Source organism: Meriones unguiculatus, chromosome 7, assembly GCF_030254825.1.
Source record: "Meriones unguiculatus strain TT.TT164.6M chromosome 7, Bangor_MerUng_6.1, whole genome shotgun sequence".
In the NCBI taxonomy this organism is placed as follows: Eukaryota; Metazoa; Chordata; class Mammalia; order Rodentia; family Muridae; genus Meriones; species Meriones unguiculatus.
The window spans coordinates 2,243,355-2,260,598 of record NC_083355.1 but is presented as its reverse complement, the minus strand read 5'-3'; the positions used below and the strand labels follow the sequence as shown (position 1 = coordinate 2,260,598).

The following is a 17,244-nucleotide window of genomic DNA, read 5'->3' as shown; positions in this document are numbered from 1 at the left end:
ACGCTACAAGCCGGGGCCGGCGAGAGGGCGGAAATAGCACGGCGAGGGGCGCTCCTGGGCACATAATGGCGAGACAGGGGCGCGTATCCCGGGCAAGTGCGCTGTCTGCGGGTCTCGGAGGGTCGGCACAGCCGCAGGCGCTGCGGAAGCAGCAGTCGCAGGGCCCTTCACGGCCCGGACAGCGCAGGTGGGTGCCATCCTGGGAGAGGACCCAGTTGGGAGCTTTTACCCAGCCCAGTTCCACGTTCAGCCAAGCGGAAGTGAGTGTCTCAAGGTTCTCTTGAGCCACCTACCGGGTTTGAGGCCGGGGCTGCCAGCCTCCATGTGCTTTTGGAGCGCACTTTGCCTCAACATGCCAAGAAAAATCCAGTTCAAGACCCCTGCACCGTTTTGTTTTTTTTTTTAAATATTTGTTTTATGTATATGAACGCTCTGTTTTCATACACACCAGAAGAGGGAATCAGATTCCATTACAGATGGTTGTGTGCCACCATGTGATTGCTGGGAATTGAACTCAGGACCTTTAGGAAGGGCAGTCAGTGCTCTTATCCGCTGAGCCATTTCTCTAGGGTTTCCCTTCACCTTTTCTTTGTGGGCTTAATCCTTACTCTTTTTCTGCTTATGTTGTACTTGGGAAAGGTCACACTCCTGGGTTATGGGTTATCTTTCCAGCAAAGAAAAGAAGAAAGTGAATTGCAAGCCCAAGAACCAGGATGAGCAAGAAATCCCTTTCCGGCTCCGAGAGATTATGAGGAGCCGACAGGAGATGAAAAAGCCGCTAAGCAACAAGAAGAGGAAAAAGGAGGGTATGTACAGCCAGCCCTAGCCGTGTCAGAGCCCATCCAGTTGACCCAGGACTGGAGTGCGCGGTTCGGGAAGGATCATTGCGGGGCTGATTTTACAGCAGGGCGCTTCTGGGATTTATGTAAGAGTGTTTGGGCTTTTGAGGTGTTATTTTTAGTACTGTGCATGCAGGTGTGACAGTTCTTTCTTTCTTTCTTCCTTCCTTCCTTTCTTTCTTTCTGACAGTTCTTTCTTTTCTTCCTTCCTTCCTTCCTTCCTTCCTTCCTTCCTTCCTTCCTTCCTCTCTCCTTCCCTCCCTTCCCTCCTTCCTTTTCCTTCCCTCCCTCTCTTCCCTCCCTCCTTCCTTCCTTCCTTATTTTTTGTTTTTTGGAGACAGGGTTTCTCTGTGTGGCTTTAGCTGTCTTAGACTCACTTTGTAAACCAGGCTGGCCCGGAATTTCCAAAGAGCAGCCTGCCTCCGCCTCCCAGAGTGCTGGGATCACAGGTGTGCGCCATGCCTGGCTGGAGTACACATTCCTAGTGCCTGTGCTTCCCAGCTGCACTGTTGTGTTTTTGTTTGGTAGGTTGTTTCTAGGTGGCTCTGGGTGGCCTCAGACTCTGCATCACTTCACCCTCACCTCCTGAGTGCTGGGATCCTGAATGTGTGCCATCACATTGGACACTCTGGCTTCCTTGTTCACCTGCAGTGGACCTCCTTGTCATGAGATCACGCCTGGGGCTGCCCTAAACATTTCAGCTCTCTCTGCATGCTGTTAAACCTGGTCTTCCCCTCTTGTGGCTGTAGAAAGGAAGTGGTCACAGGCTACTTACCTGCCACCATCCATTTGGTCCTCAACTCCCTCTACACCTACTCTGGGTGTCCTTTGTCCTCAGCCCAGGTGGCGTTCAAGAAGACATTGGAAAGGGAAGCAAAGGGAGAGGAGCCCGACCTCGTTGTCCCCATGTTCAGGCAAAGGAAGGGCGAGTCTGATGGGGCCTACATCCAGCGCATGGAGCAGGAGGCCCAGCATGTGCTATTTCTCAGCAAGAACCAGGCCTCTCGGCAGCCAGAGGTGCAGGCAGCTCCCGGGAAGAAGTCTGAGCGGAAGAAAGCGTGAGTTGAGCCTGGAGGCCCCCGTGATGCGGGCTGTGGGTTTGGCTGATTGTATTTTCTGGTGATGGTGTTTTCTAGTCAGCCTTGTCCATCCCCTCCAGGGACTCAGGAGAGTCATGAGAAGTTAGTATCTTCTCTACACAGGAACGGGAGCCTGGAACTCCTCAAACACCTTGTTTTGTTCCTCTGGGAACACTGGAGGGTCTAAGTGTTGGACAGGAAGGGGTGGTTGTTTGCCTTGGGCCCACTGCTGTAGGACAGTGGAGGAAGAGAACAAAGTATGCCCACAGGAATCACCCTTGTGGAATGGCCCGTGTGAGGCTGACCTGTAGCCTGCTGCCTGCACTGTGGTGAGGTTGTCTCTAGTCTTCTTCTTGGTCTGAAAGAGATTTGGGTTTGTTTTGTTTGTGCAAGTTCTGTACCTTCCTGACGTGATGTCCTTGAGGACACCAAAGAGATAGTGTCACTGTAATGACGTTCACACATGCTTCTGTGTCATCCATAGGGGTAGCGTCCAGCCGGTGGAGGCCCAGCACAAGCCTGGCTTTCTGCTGTGTCCTCAGCACCTCCTGCTCAGGCCACCCCCAGCTTGTGCACAGGTAGACAGGTGGCTTCATCAAAACAAAACACATGATGTATCACAACTTTCAGGAAGAATTAGCCTGGGCTTTCACTGACTTGGAAAAGAAATTTCAGTCATGCATGGTCTTTCATGCCTATAATGAGATTGCTTTATACTTTTCATACTATAGTCACAGTACTGTCCACAGGCTCCCAAAGAGGTGGTGTGCCACGTACTTTGCGAGCCCTCTGTCCCAGTCTCACAGCTGACACTTGGGGTGGAGCCCCTGGGTCTCGGCAGTGTGGCATGCTCACTGTACGGTACCCAGCCATATCCTTGCCATCATTTCAACAGCCCAAAATGTCGGCGTTTTGTTTCCTGGGGCTGAGAACTACAGGCTGGGCCCGTTGGGGAACCTTTTGGATACAGAGCATGGGTTTGTCGCCCCGCGCTTGGTTCTGCAGCCCTGGGGCGGGCTAAGCCCTGCTGACCCTAGATGGAACAAGGGTTTAGGACTCTGGAAAGTGTGTGCTTGTTTCCGTAGGTTCCAGAAGCGGCGACTTGAAAAGGCCCAGAAGAAAAGGGAGGCCAGAGCAGTGGAGAGACTGGAGCAGGAGTTGCTAAAAGGTAGCTCTTCCCATACCAGGCACAGGCGCTGTCGTCTCCAGGGCTGGGCCTGTTCTTCCCGCTAGACCTCCTTGGTGACCCCTGTGGACTCTCCCCCTGGATGATTGACTTCTGGAGCCCTCAAGAAAAGGGAGGGTTGGTGGTAAGTCAGAAATGGCATGGGCTTTTGTTCACTGTTTTGCAGATCCTGTCAAGTTTGGAGAAGTTGTGCTGCAGCCCCCAGAGCTGACAGTCCAACCTAGGAGGAGCACAAACAGAGACACGGTATGTGGCAAGGACATCCTCAGCACCGCTGGGGACTGCCCTGGTCCAGGCCCTTCTTAAGGGCTGTTAGCTGCTGGACCATGCTGCACCAGCTAAAAACCTTTGCCGTCGTCTTTCCTAGCTGAGCTTGTGCTACAGCCTTTTCTTCTGTTCCTCAGCCTGGCAAGAAATTGCTAATGCTGAAGATGCTTTTGGGCCCTGGTGGTGTGTCCTCGACTCCAGCCACTTCACTGGCCCGCCAGCGGATCCTTGGGGAGGAGCGGGAGCGGGCTGTGCAGGCTTACAGAGCCCTGAAGAAGCTGCAGCGGCAGGAAGTGACACCTGGACAGCCCCCCAGCAGCTCTTTCCAGAGGACACTCCAGGCTTGTCTGTGATGCAGAGACCCCGCTGTCCAAGGCCCTTAGATGCTGGCCTGGGAGGGCTAGACCCGGATGAGGGAGAGACAGCAGATGCTTGGTTTGGATAGGGACCTGAGTGTAAGCTTTCAGTATGCAGGCCAGGGTGACTTTCTCTTCCTCTAAGGGTTGTGCCTTTAAGAGTGACCAGTGAGTCTCATACAGGGTAAATCTCCAGCACTTGCCTGAGACATCTGGGAGGGCTGGTGTTTTCCTGAGCCTGGCTTCATTCTGAAACAAGTCTCAGCTGGTACTAGCGGACCACCTCAAAAGGACTCAATCCTTAATCCAGCTGATCACTGAGGCTGCTGGTGTAAGTCAGCCTGTTGTCTTAAGAGGCTTCCGTGGGCTCAGTACAACCACTGCAAGGCAGGGACAGGGCAAAGCAGGTTAGCAGGACAGGGAAAGAGCAGATTTACCCAGGGCAGGCTGGGCCTGGCAGTCAGCACGTTATTTGCCTGCAGGGGTCTGGCCAGAACCTCTGCCCAGGTTTGGTTTGGATAGAGATGGGTTGTCAGTGCTGCCTGAGTACCCTGAAGTATGAACATGAAAACCCAGTTCCCATGGAAGGAAGAGTGGAGTATTTATACCAAGAATGCAGAGGCAGAAGAATCTGGAGTTCAGAGCCACTCTGTGACTTACAGCAAGTGTGAGGCAGCCGGAACTACATGAGATAGTGTCACAAAAACTTTAAACATCTAGAGCTAAGCTTGGACCCTGCTGTGGAAGCCCATAGTCCTCTGGTGGATCTGTGGAACTTTGCTCTAGCAAAGCTGGTCCTGGAGCCCAAGGGGAGTCCTTCCAAATGTGCATTTTCCAGAGTGAGGGTTATTAATGTTTTGCTCTTTGAAGTCTGGGCCATTGTTCTCTGATACACTCATTCACAGCTCCGGTCAGTGCACATCAGTGTGACTGGGCATGAGTGCTTACACAGACACCCAACAGTAGTAAGGCTCAGAGATGAGCAAGTTGGCTGCATTGGCCACTTGATTTTCCACTATACATTAGGAGAAGGGCCAGTGCCTAGTCACTGCTATCAGGTGTAGGCTTTTGAGTTCTTTCCAGAAGCAATGTAACCATCCAGCTAACGCAGGGTGGCCAGCTCCGTAGCCAACTGTGAACTGCATTAAAGAACTCTAATTGCCCTAAGGAGCCCAGGCCTTATCTACTGGAGTATGCCTTTTTTTCTCTATTGTTATACACCCATGCTTTCAGATCATCTTCTGAGTGCTTCTCTTTTTCAAAATACCTTTATTAATCCCTGTGGGACTGTAATGGTCCAGGATTAATGGGGGAAGGAGAGTTTCAACCACAAATACTTCATATGAGGATGGCAGGCATTGGCTCAGTCCCCTCTCCCAGTGGGCTGCCTACTCTCAACCCTGGTAAACATTTACTGCCCAGTTGTACCAAGCTTCCCTCCTTGTTTGATCCTACAAGGTTTTCCCCGCTTGGACCTCCTATCCCCTGAGTACGCAGATGAAGTTCTTTCAACAACCCTCTTCTGGCTAAGCTTCCTTCCCTCCAGCCCAGTCCAGTGCCCAAGCTGGAGGGGGAGAAGAGAGCATGGAACAGCCCCAACTCTGCTTTATTATAGAACACGTTACCTGCCTGTGCTTGAGCCTCCTCACACAGACCTTAGGCCTAACGGTGGTAGAGAACCACATCCAGTATAGTTTCCTCACGCTTCTCACTCTGGCATAGAAGGCCACGTGGCAGCTCTTGCTCCTTGCCCACTCCAGGCTCAGGTCTGGTCTTTGCTGCCATCTTGGACTCCTGACCATGAAAGCAGTCTTTAACTATTGACAGGTGGGGCGGGCATCAAACTGAGGCACTGACACAGAAAGTAGCTCTTGATGGTGTGAAGAGCAAAATACTTATGGGTTCTGCAGTTGCCTGTGCTGTCCTGGTTGAAATCGGGCACCCACATCTTACAGGTTTTTCTCAGCAGATTTGAGCTCATATTGGTCAAGCTGTCAGGTGTTCCCTAAGTCCCAGCAGAATGTTCCCACCTCCTGTGTGCTGACTGAGCTTCTTCTTGCCCACCTGTGGGAACTCATTCCCCCCCACCTCTTTGAGCACTCAAGCTTACTGAGCAAATGAACCAGTTAAAACACTCTTGTTTCTGTTGAGAGCACCTCCCCCACCTTGATATTTTTGTTTTTTTGAGACTGTCTCACTGTGTAGACCAGAACTCACAGAGATCATCCTGCCTCTGCCTCCTAAGTGCTGGGATTAAAGGAGTGCTCCACCATACCTGCCCCTGCCACTCCCACTGTTTTGGGAGAAGCTGAACTCCTTAGCTCAAAATGATCCTTCCACACGGTCTCTTGAGTAGCTCAAGCCACAGGTATGTACAACAGCCTGCCTGGTCTTTCTCATCTGAGACACAGTTCTTACTCATTGTCTTCCTTAACTTTGTATTTTTCTGGGAACATGGTCAGGATAACAGGAACTCAGAAAGGCAAGGCTTGTACTACAAAAAGGATGTGGGCTCAGTGTAGCTGTGTGGTGTCAAGCCCTCAGACAGGTCCGGGTCCTTGTGTGAGTTTCAGCCGTGGTCCTCTAGATGGCAGACAGCATCAGCCACCTGCAGCCTGTCCCCTCAGTCTTGTCCACCATCACTGCAGAGATCCCTATCACTTGGGGACACACAGGGTGGTCTGCCCTGTCAAAACAGACCTTCAGAGGCTACCAAGCCATTCCCTGTCTCCTAGGTGCGGGTGGGTCAGCCATACTTCTCCATCTTGCAGTCAGCTGCTGCATCTGTGTTGATCCTGGAGCCAGAGCAATACTGTTGCCAATCCAGTGCCGTCCCTGGCACTTATTTCTACTGTGGTGATGTTCTGCTTGGCACAAGCGATGATGTCTGGGAGCCTCATTAGCGACTTTATTTCCTCCACGGTCATGTAACAGGGTAGGTCACTGTAAAGAAGCATTTATCAAAGGGGTACCTTCCACAAGTGTGCCCTCCCCCAGCTGCACCTCCCCTCCACCTCCGTGGACCCCCATGCTCTTGCTGCACTCCTTGGGATGCCCTGCCCACCATCATCCCCAGCCCCTAGACCCATACATTTTATTGAAGAGTATCAGGACTGAGGCTTCTGCAAGTTCTTGTGCAGAAAGGAGACCCAAGAGCTGCATGCAGGATGCAGAGAGCTGGGTGGGGTTGGAGGCATCCATCACAAACTAGGAAAAAGGAAAATATTATGGAAGGTAGTCCTGGCCAGTGCTTCACGTGGGCACTACACAAGGACTCCGGAAGAGCACCTTTTAAAATGAGAATTTCTTTTCATGATGCTGGAGATTGCCCCCCAGGGCTTCGTGTGAAGACAGGCACGCACGCTGCTGAGCTGCACGTCCAGCCCCAGAAGGGCTTTTAAGCAACAGGCTTTGGAAATATGCAGCAAAGGGGCGTTAGTTATAGAAAGACGACCCGATGTCGTGGGTGCCTTTTTTCATGGAGTCTACTCCTGTGACTATCAGTTCTCCATCCCAGAATTTGGAGCTTTACTTCTAGGGACAGGACCGACCAGGGGATGTAGAAATGTTGGGCATATTCAGGTACCTCGGCGAGGAACAAGCAGTGCCTTCAGCAAGCCCTCCTGGTGCCCGAGCCCTGCTCAGGGGAGCAAACCAATGCCTGAGGGCAAGCAATGGTGCCTAGGTCCCCTTTCCTTGAACAGTCACCCAAGACCGCCAAACCCCTCTCATACAAAGCAGGCTCTCGTACTTGCTTTGTATGGGACAACAGGGAGACACACTGACCACAAAAGAAGCCTGAAGTGCTGACCCACCAGAAGCGAATGGCAGTTTCCATAGTAGCTGGGCCAGATGGGGCTCACGCACCCCCCGAGCTCTCGGATGGTGATCTTCCTGTGGGCCACGATGTCAGTGAGGTTGGTACCCACCTGTGGGAAAAAAAACACAATGCGCAGACCAGTGCGAGCGGTGTAAAGCCCTGGAAGGCAGCTCTGCGGTGGGGAGCTTCGGACCGCCACCGAGAAAAGCAGCTCTGGGACTCCGGTCCGACGTCAACCACAGACGTGGGCCCTGAGGGTGACAGCGAAATGAGTCTCTTGAAAAAAGTGCCCAGAGAGGCGGGCTTCGGGTTCTCTGCAGACCCAGCTGTCCAGTGGCGGGAGGTCCTCTCCCGAAGACAGCACCCAACCCACTGACCACTGGCACCACGGTTAACACTAGGAGAGGCCTGAGGCACTCGGCGGCAAAGGTGACCCCGGGGGAGGCGGACACCTACCGTGGGGCGCGTCGGCGGGGCCTCTCCCAGGTCGCCCTTGCCATCTCTCGAGCTCAGCTGTACGGTCTGTCAAGGGTCTGAGTGAGGCAGAGGGCAGCGTGCCCTCCCTCCACCCTCCCTCCCGCCTGGGCTCCCTCCCGCCAACACGGCGCGGAAGGATATTCTGCAGGCGCTTCACCAGCAGGGTCTTCCCGACCCCCGCAGCCCCCAGCAGGAGACACATCCCTGGCCTGTCCACGCACCTGTACGTCAGAGCCCGCCTCCGCCCAACGCTCATTGGATGGATCTTTTTTCCTAACTGTTCTTGGGTTAGTCGCTCGGACCAATGGACGCTCAGAGTCAGCGGGCAAGCGCAAGCCCTCCCCTCGGAGGAGGTTACGGGGCGGGGCGGAGGCACTGCGCGTGCGCGAGCAGAAAACAGCAAGACGGAAGCGGAAGTTGGGGGGCGCGTCAGCTCCGAAAGAGGGAGCGCCTGCGGCGTCGGTCCGGAGTGGGGTCGCCATGGGGCGAGGCAGCGGCACCTTCGAGCGTCTCCTAGGTAACGCGTCCGCCCGCCAGCTCGGCGTCAGCCCTCTCGCGCACCCGCCCGACGCCGCCTCCGTAGGTCTCAAGGGGGCGGGCGGGCCCACCCTGACCGGCCGCCGGCCTCCCGGGAGCACTGCACGATTCCCAGGCCTCGGGTGTGGCTGCGCGTGCTGGGCACCGCGGCCCGGGCTTCCAGTGAGGAATGCTCTTTGGGAGTCCGCAGTGGACCTCTCTTCCTCCGGGTCCGACGGCCCTGAACCGATTGGGCCAAAGTCCTGAGTCATGAAGTCTGTGACTCAGATCTTAGCTTCATGCCGGTCCCCTGACCCTAAAACCTGCTGGAAGGGTGAAACCGACGCTGCCTTCCTTAAACCTTTTAAGCTTCTTGAGGAATGCTTCCTCGGACCCCGCCAGCCCCACCCTAATTATCCCTTGGGCTCTGGAAGTACCCCAGGGTTTTGGAAGACATTTTTTCTAATTGTGGAAGGTGCTTTTGGATCCTATCTGAGCCTCCTGGAGAGTAAACTTTAGGAGGGAAAATGGGTTCGACGTTCATGCTCCATTCCCTCAATAAAAATGTTCGGTGTCCAGGAACAAGTGCCAGGGTGCCACCATGGTCTGCTCATCTTTCTGAACTAAAGTTTTCAAAGGGGATCTTAGATGAAACATTTTCCTTACTCTCATTCCTGGTAAGAATTCTTCAGGTATGAATCCAGTAACTTGTTGAATTGCTAGCGAAGGTGCTGTATATTGGGATAGCTCATTTTTATAAAACAGGAGTGTTAAGGGTGTGACAAGGTGTTGGCTAGGGAGTCCTTGGAGGAGTGGAGAAGTCGTGGTCCGTCATATCCCCAGAGCTTGTCCAGCTACGAGCTAAGACACTGAGAGATAGGTGACCCTTTTGAGAGGCAGCAGAGCATGGCGTTTCCAATTGCCTAGCAAGCTCTGACTTGGGGCATTCACCGCCCTCTTTAAAGGGGATGCAGGTAGTGCCCATCTTATGAGGTTCTGTGGGAACTGACTGAATTCAGAGCTTGAAATGACAACTGATACGGGACAAGTGCAGCAGCCATTATTCTCTGTAATTTCAAATTTGCTTCTTGCATGGGAGGATGCCATTTCTGTGGTTGTCAGTGTACCTCAAGAGGGTTTTCTGATTGCTTCAACTGTTTAAAAAGCGGGAAATTGCTGGCCTGGGAGCCACCTCGGAAACACAGCACAGTGGGCTCCTTGAATGGCATTTCTTTCCCTCAGACAAAGCCACCAGCCAGCTGCTATTGGAGACAGACTGGGAGTCCATTCTACAGATCTGCGACCTGATCCGTCAGGGAGACACGCAGTAAGTGAGGAGGGCCAGTGCTGACGTCTTTTGGTGCCCAACCCCCTCTTCTGAGCTCTTTATGTAGGCAGCTGCCTGGCCCACGTCCTGGGGGTTTTGGTATCTTGAGACACTGAAGGCTGTGCAGTTTGGATATACTTAAGTCTTGTTGATATTTTCTAGGAGGTCTAAAGGACCACTGTGGTGGGTGGAAGGCGGGGCACATACTTCAGTTGATAGAGTATTTTCTTAGCATGTGTTAAACCTTGGGTTTCATCCCCAGCACCACATAGGCTAGGCATGGTGGCCTGTAACCCTAGGACTTGGGAAGTCCAAAGTCTTCCTTAACTATGCATTGAGTTTGTCAAAATAAATAAAGGTGGTGGAGAGCATGCCTCACCTTGCTGAGATGTTTCCTTTCCTTTTCTCTTTCTGCTGTTATTAATCTTTGTTTTTTCTTTCAGAGCAAAATATGCTGTGAATTCCATCAAGAAGAAGGTCAATGATAAGAACCCACATGTGGCTTTGTATGCTCTGGAGGTAACTAGAGCCCTGTTGCAGTTGTGTTTTGGTCTCCAGACTCAAAAATTCTTAGCTTTGTACTGTGAGGCAGTCACGCCTGATTCCCCGGGCACGTACCACAACCAGTGGACTCCCTGCAGCCCTAAGGACAGCTGTGAGCATTTCCATCACGCTTGGTCACTTATGGGAACAGGAAGGCAACATTCTAGTTGTAGTCCAAACACCCCCCTGAGGGACAGAGTAGCAGTGACCTTTGACCACACGTGTTATCGTGGCCTGTCTTTGAGCTGCCGCCTGGGGTTTCTGGCAAGTTTGATAGGTTCAAAAGCCTGTTAGAGGCTCCCTGCCCAAAACACAAGGTAGGCCTTTCTCTTCCTTGGGGTTTTCAGGTGATGGAGTCTGTGGTAAAGAACTGCGGCCAGACAGTTCACGATGAAGTGGCCAACAAACAGACCATGGAGGAACTGAAGGAACTGCTGAAGGTAGGTGTTCTGGGAGTCACGGGGGAAGGTGGATTCAGGTAGAGAACCGCCACCTGGAGCAAGAGCAGCGGTGTTTGTGTTAGAGGAGGTGAGGGTAAGAGTTAGTTCTCTGATACTGTGGTTCTAGCTTAGGTCCTGGGAGAGGCACCTCCAGGCTCATGTGTGAGATGAGAAAGACACTTTGTTTCGGGCTGGGGAACTCTTCTGCTTCCCAGAAACGGAGCATGGAGCTGAGTCTTTAGGGTCAGTAGGTTTTTTGCCTGTGGGCAGAGATGGTCATGAATTATGTGTAACCAGAGCTTGAAGAAGCTCAGAGCAGCACGCTCAGGGATGGGAGAGACTGAGCAGGGAGGGTGTGTCTGTGACAGCGTTGGGAGGGCAGAAAGATAGAGCAGGGAGCCTCAGGAAGTGTGGAATTCACACCCCTCAGCAGAGGAGGAAAGGCTCTGAATCCGTGTGAGGTTATTCCTAGGACTACCTAAAGGGTTGTGATGTGGATGGTGATGCCCCCAGGTTGGCAGAGTGACACTGTTCACCATTTCATGTGACCAGGTATGGAATTTGGTCTCATAGGAAGCCCCACCCTCAACTCATGCTGCCAAGAACCTGTCTCAGGCACTGAGCTGTTAGCTGGGCCCTTGTCATTTGGCCAGTGTGTTGATGGTCCTAGGTGGAGGAAGGCAAACCATTAGGAACCGTCCCTGCTCTTGTTTTAGCTGTGTGGAGATGCACCAGGCCGGTTTGCCCCTCTAGTGGAGGAAAGGCTTAGAGGGAAACCCAGATCTCGGCGTAAGAGCTTATCTGTGTCATTAAACATAAGGTATCGTGGCCTCCTTGAGAGAGTGCCAAGCATGAGGGTGGACTGTGGCGCACAGGGCCTGAGCCCTGTGGAGAAGTGGAGAAACCTCTAGAGGTGCTATCTCCCTGCCTCTCAGACTGTGGCTAGAGGGAGACCTGGCTCTGAGGTGTCTATCTCCTCAGACCAAAGGCAGTGCTTTCTAGTCCTGCCTGCCTAGTGCATCCTTGTAGCACTAGTTTAGTAATGGTTTAGTAATGGTTGTGCACTCCAGACACCTGTGTTACTGACCAGGATTCCCTGGACAGATGGAAGGAAGTGTGGTTATAGATGAACCAGTGTAGTTTCTGGGAGTCCCCTAATTTCTTTCAGGACTAAAAAGTGACCCATCCGGGCACATGTCTTTAATCCCAGCACTCAGGGAGTCAGAGGAAGGTGGATCTCTGAGTTCAAGGCCAGCGTGATCTACAAAGTGAGTCCAGGACAGTCAGGGCTACACACAGAAACTGTCTCAGAAAACAAACAGACTAACAAACAAACCTGTGACCTTGAGCAAGTATAGACGCCCAGGAGGATGACTCCTGAGATTAGATTGGTGCCTGGCCACCCCAGGGACTCTCCCAGGCCTTTGTGCCAGTTGTCTCTGCTCAGGGCAATTGGCTTCACTAAATGTTCTTCCCACTGAGATGTCTGACACTAAGAGTGTCCTGCAGGGGCTGGAGAGATGGCTCAGTGGTTAAGAGCACTGTCTGTTCTTCCAAGGGGCCCCGGGTTCAATTCCCAGCACCCACATGGCAGCTCACAACTGTCTGTAACCCCAATTCCAAGGGATCTGACACCGTCACACTAATGCACATAAAATTAAATTATTAAAAAAAAAAAAAAAGTGTCCTGCAGCCCTTCCCACTTTCTTGTCACCCCACAGAGGCAAGTAGAAGTTAATGTTCGGAACAAGATCCTGTACCTGATCCAGGCCTGGGCCCATGCCTTCCGGAATGAGCCCAAGTACAAGGTGGTGCAGGACACATACCAGATCATGAAGGTAGAAGGTGAGTTAGAATGCGCCAGCCCCAGGCTGAGAACACGGTCACCAGGAGCCATACACTTTCAGGCTAGCAGTTAAGCTGGGTGGTCCCAGGATACAGGGTAAGGGAGAATGGGCTGGTCCTCCCTGAGGGACCGGCAGTGGGAGTAAGGAGGCAGTGTTCCCCAAACCTTGGAGAGCCACGTGGAGCTGAGCCCCAGCTCTGGCACAGCCCTGCTTTCTACTCACCCTCCTTAGGGAGTCTGCTATTTTCAGATGGTAAACAGTCGAGTCTGTAGGTGAGCGCAGGTCACAGTGACATGCTTCCTGGGGGCAGCGCAGGATGAGCTGTCAGGGAAGACCTCTCTGGGCAATGCCCTGGGTTGCAGGGACTTTGCCCCGAGGAGCAGTCGCAGGGCCATGGCACCTGTTTACCTTGTCTTACTGCTTATGGGTGCTTTGCCTGCTGTATACATCTCTGGACCTGGCGCCCCTGAAGGTCAGGAGCCAGTGTGGGACTAAAGTTACAGACAGTTGTGAGCTACCGTGTGTGTGCTGGGAATCAAACTAGGGTCCGTTGAAAGGAGCAGCCAATGCTTTACCACTGAACTGTCTCTCCACCTCTGCCTTGGCAAAGAACACCAGTTCTGCAGGAGAGATGTGAGTGGCTCAGGGCAGAGGACAGCGAGACCAGAAAGCTCTGTGTGTATGTGTGTGTGTGTGTGTGTGTAAGTGTGTGTAAGTCACTGGCAGGTTTTAGGCAAGGTCATGGAGGCTGCAGGTCTTTTTCTCATGGCCTCTGTGTGCATTCCTTGAGGTAGAGCATCCCTAGAGAGTTGGTGGGGGTTAAAGAGAGGGGATAGTGGATTAGGATGTTTTGGTAATTCGTGGTTGGGCTTGGGTCTCAGAGAACTCTGAGTGTCCTCTCCACATCCTGTCAGTTTTGGCTGGTGAGGCAGATGTCAGGGTTTGGGACGTGGCTGAAGGGAGGAAGGAGGAGCCCAGTGTTGGTGACCACCTTTTCTTCCCAGGACATGTCTTCCCGGAGTTCAAGGAAAGTGACGCCATGTTTGCTGCTGAGAGAGTAAGTCCTGGGCAACCACCACTGATTGCTCTCAGGGGCTTTGGGAAGAAGGCAGGAGGCCCTGGAGCTCTTTCTTATTTGGGGTTTGATAGGGATGGATCATGCCTTTAATCCCAGCATTCCACAGAAGGCTTGCCTTGAACTTTAGGACGTCCTGTGCCAAGTATGTAATGAGACCCTGACTCGAAAGAAAGAAAGTGGAGCCCTGCATGGTGGCGCACGCCTGTAATCCCAACACTCAGGAGGCAGAGGCAGGCGATCTCTGTGAGTGTGAGGCCAGCCTGGTCTACAGTGAGTTCAGGACAGCCAAGGCTACATAGAGAAGCTCTGTCTCAAAAAAAAAAACCAATAACAACAAAAAGCAGTTGTCCCACAGGTCAGGTTGAAAAAGTGTGTGTGGGGCCTGTGGGCTGTAGCTACTGGAACATTTGGCTCATACAAGTATGGCTCAGGGCTGAGTACTTCTTGGCAGATAAAACTCCAAGTCTTATCTCTAGCACTGTTTAAAAAAACAGGAGTGGGTGAATTGTATGTTTTGTTTGTTTGTTTGTTTGGTTGGTTTCTCCATGCAGGGTTTCCTGTATAGCCTTGGCTGTCCTAGAACCTGCTATATAGACCAAGGTAGTCTTGAAGTCACGGAGATCCACCTGCCTCTGCCTCCAGGTGCTGGAATTAAAGGCCTGTGCTACCAGACCCAGAGTGAATTTTTTTACACAACCCTAAGACTAGGTTAGTTGCAGTGGTGCACACCTTTAATCCCAGAACTTTGGAGGCTGAGGCAGGCAGATCTCTGTGACTTTAAAGCTAGCCTGCTCTGCACAGTGAGTTTCAGGACAGCCAGGTCTACAGAGTAAGACTCAGAAAGCAATGACAACAACAACAAAGACCCCATGTTTACAAAACTGAAAAGTACCAGGGTTATACTTATGACAAGGTTTCTGTTTGGAGAAGGTTCTTTTCTTTGAAGCAACCTAACCTGGGCCTGTAGTTTAGGCCACTGATTTGGGTGGGCTAGGCGCAGCTACTCCAGTCACATTGGGCCTTCTCTGGGTGCCATTCCTATCTGGGACATGGGTTAACTCTCTTAAGCACTTAAGTAGGGAAAACTTCATATGATCGTGACTGTTGTCCCCAGGCCCCTGACTGGGTGGACGCTGAGGAGTGCCACCGGTGCAGAGTACAGTTTGGGGTGGTGACCCGCAAGGTGAGTACCCCAGGGAGTCGGGTGTTCAGTTCTTTGCCCCTGTCATCTTCACAAAAAGCCATGCTTCTCTTGTGCCATCCTATCTCTTCTGCTCCAGCCTGACGGTATTGTAAGTAAATCCAGCTCAGAACGATGTAGTGCTTGGGTCAGGAGCTTGATTTATGGCTTTTATGATGGTCAGTACCCTCATTTGAAGTTTGCCTGATGGGCAGGGCCCAGCTTCACCTTGGGGATCTGAACATCAGCATCTTGGGCTGAGGTCTGAGTCAAGGCCACTCTAGTCTTTCTCCAGAATTGGGTAAAGACCTATTTCTTTCTTTCTTTATTTTTGTTTGTTTTTTTGTTTCCTTCCTTCCTCCCTTCCCTTCCCTTCCCTTCCCTTGCCTCTGCCTCTGCCTCTGCCTCTGCCTCTGCCTCTGCCTCTGCCTCTGCCTCTGCCTCTGCCTCTGCCTCTGCCTCTGCCTCTGCCTCTGCCTCTGCCTCTGCCTCTGCCTCTGCCTCTGCCTCTGCCTCTGCCTCTGCCTCTGCCTCTGCCTCTGCCTCTGCCTCTGCCTCTGCCTCTGCCTCTGCCTCTGCCTCTGCCTCTGCCTCTGCCTCTGCCTCTGCCTCTGCCTCTGCCTCTGCCTCTGCCTCTGCCTCTGCCTCTGCCTCTGCCTCTGCCTCTGCCTCTGCCTCTGCCTCTGCCTCTGCCTCTGCCTCTGCCTCTGCCTCTGCCTCTGCCTCTGCCTCTGCCTCTGCCTCTGCCTCTGCCTCTGCCTCTGCCTCTGCCTCTGCCTCTGCCTCTGCCTCTGCCTCTGCCTCTGCCTCTGCCTCTGCCTCTGCCTCTGCCTCTGCCTCTGCCTCTGCCTCTGCCTCTGCCTCTGCCTCTGCCTCTGCCTCTGCCTCTGCCTCTGCCTCTGCCTCTGCCTCTGCCTCTGCCTCTGCCTCTGCCTCTGCCTCTGCCTCTGCCTCTGCCTCTGCCTCTGCCTCTGCCTCTGCCTCTGCCTCTGCCTCTGCCTCTGCCTCTGCCTCTGCCTCTGCCTCTGCCTCTGCCTCTGCCTCTGCCTCTGCCTCTGCCTCTGCCTCTGCCTCTGCCTCTGCCTCTGCCTCTGCCTCTGCCTCTGCCTCTGCCTCTGCCTCTGCCTCTGCCTCTGCCTCTGCCTCTGCCTCTGCCTCTGCCTCTGCCTCTGCCTCTGCCTCTGCCTCTGCCTCTGCCTCTGCCTCTGCCTCTGCCTCTGCCTCTGCCTCTGCCTCTGCCTCTGCCTCTGCCTCTGCCTCTGCCTCTGCCTCTGCCTCTGCCTCTGCCTCTGCCTCTGCCTCTGCCTCTGCCTCTGCCTCTGCCTCTGCCTCTGCCTCTGCCTCTGCCTCTGCCTCTGCCTCTGCCTCTGCCTCTGCCTCTGCCTCTGCCTCTGCCTCTGCCTCTGCCTCTGCCTCTGCCTCTGCCTCTGCCTCTGCCTCTGCCTCTGCCTCTGCCTCTGCCTCTGCCTCTGCCTCTGCCTCTGCCTCTGCCTCTGCCTCTGCCTCTGCCTCTGCCTCTGCCTCTGCCTCTGCCTCTGCCTCTGCCTCTGCCTCTGCCTCTGCCTCTGCCTCTGCCTCTGCCTCTGCCTCTGCCTCTGCCTCTGCCTCTGCCTCTGCCTCTGCCTCTGCCTCTGCCTCTGCCTCTGCCTCTGCCTCTGCCTCTGCCTCTGCCTCTGCCTCTGCCTCTGCCTCTGCCTCTGCCTCTGCCTCTGCCTCTGCCTCTGCCTCTGCCTCTGCCTCTGCCTCTGCCTCTGCCTCTGCCTCTGCCTCTGCCTCTGCCTCTGCCTCTGCCTCTGCCTCTGCCTCTGCCTCTGCCTCTGCCTCTGCCTCTGCCTCTGCCTCTGCCTCTGCCTCTGCCTCTGCCTCTGCCTCTGCCTCTGCCTCTGCCTCTGCCTCTGCCTCTGCCTCTGCCTCTGCCTCTGCCTCTGCCTCTGCCTCTGCCTCTGCCTCTGCCTCTGCCTCTGCCTCTGCCTCTGCCTCTGCCTCTGCCTCTGCCTCTGCCTCTGCCTCTGCCTCTGCCTCTGCCTCTGCCTCTGCCTCTGCCTCTGCCTCTGCCTCTGCCTCTGCCTCTGCCTCTGCCTCTGCCTCTGCCTCTGCCTCTGCCTCTGCCTCTGCCTCTGCCTCTGCCTCTGCCTCTGCCTCTGCCTCTGCCTCTGCCTCTGCCTCTGCCTCTGCCTCTGCCTCTGCCTCTGCCTCTGCCTCTGCCTCTGCCTCTGCCTCTGCCTCTGCCTCTGCCTCTGCCTCTGCCTCTGCCTCTGCCTCTGCCTCTGCCTCTGCCTCTGCCTCTGC

At 53.9% G+C, this 17,244-nt stretch overlaps 3 protein-coding genes across 8 annotated transcripts in view; 2 read left to right on the top strand and 1 right to left on the bottom strand.

Annotated features, from left to right (window-relative positions):
* Positions 1 to 9: 9 nt before the first annotated feature.
* Positions 10 to 4,894, top strand: Ccdc137 (coiled-coil domain containing 137). 4 transcript variants are annotated; one of them, XR_009592658.1, is made up of 7 exons: positions 10 to 187; positions 673 to 806; positions 1,181 to 1,363; positions 1,678 to 1,897; positions 2,403 to 2,496; positions 3,004 to 3,086; positions 3,271 to 3,325. XR_009592658.1 is itself a non-coding variant. In XM_060386257.1 (7 exons), exons 1-7 carry the CDS (start codon positions 66 to 68, stop codon positions 3,722 to 3,724), a joined length of 963 nt encoding a protein of 320 aa, XP_060242240.1. In that variant the 5' UTR covers positions 10 to 65; the 3' UTR covers positions 3,725 to 4,894. The 4 variants fall into 4 exon arrangements, 3 of the variants coding, with proteins under 3 accessions (XP_060242240.1, XP_060242239.1, XP_021493149.1); XM_060386257.1 differs by lacking the exon at positions 2,403 to 2,496 and adding an exon at positions 3,509 to 4,894 and having other exon boundaries at positions 1,181 to 1,288; positions 3,271 to 3,350; XM_060386256.1 differs by lacking the exon at positions 2,403 to 2,496 and adding an exon at positions 3,509 to 4,894 and having other exon boundaries at positions 3,271 to 3,350.
* Positions 4,895 to 6,148: 1,254 nt separating this feature from the next.
* Positions 6,149 to 8,319, bottom strand: Arl16 (ADP ribosylation factor like GTPase 16). Its single transcript, XM_021637443.2, has 5 exons — positions 8,166 to 8,319; positions 8,004 to 8,062; positions 7,543 to 7,656; positions 6,819 to 6,934; positions 6,149 to 6,670 (listed from the first exon to the last, which is right to left on the bottom strand). Exons 1-5 carry the CDS (start codon positions 8,278 to 8,280, stop codon positions 6,499 to 6,501), a joined length of 576 nt encoding a protein of 191 aa, XP_021493118.2. The 5' UTR covers positions 8,281 to 8,319; the 3' UTR covers positions 6,149 to 6,498.
* A 67-nt stretch (positions 8,320 to 8,386) lies between these two features.
* The window catches only part of Hgs (hepatocyte growth factor-regulated tyrosine kinase substrate), a 30,967-nt gene continuing 22,109 nt past the window's right edge, over positions 8,387 to 17,244 (top strand). For all 3 annotated transcript variants that reach the window (XM_021637408.2, XM_021637409.2, XM_021637407.2), the window contains exons 1-7: positions 8,387 to 8,541; positions 9,783 to 9,867; positions 10,311 to 10,386; positions 10,758 to 10,850; positions 12,572 to 12,695; positions 13,702 to 13,754; positions 14,890 to 14,958. In XM_021637408.2, coding sequence (XP_021493083.1) covers positions 8,505 to 8,541; positions 9,783 to 9,867; positions 10,311 to 10,386; positions 10,758 to 10,850; positions 12,572 to 12,695; positions 13,702 to 13,754; positions 14,890 to 14,958 — 537 coding nt within the window. In that variant the 5' untranslated portion in view covers positions 8,387 to 8,504. The remainder of the gene's footprint in view (positions 8,542 to 9,782; positions 9,868 to 10,310; positions 10,387 to 10,757; positions 10,851 to 12,571; positions 12,696 to 13,701; positions 13,755 to 14,889; positions 14,959 to 17,244) is intronic.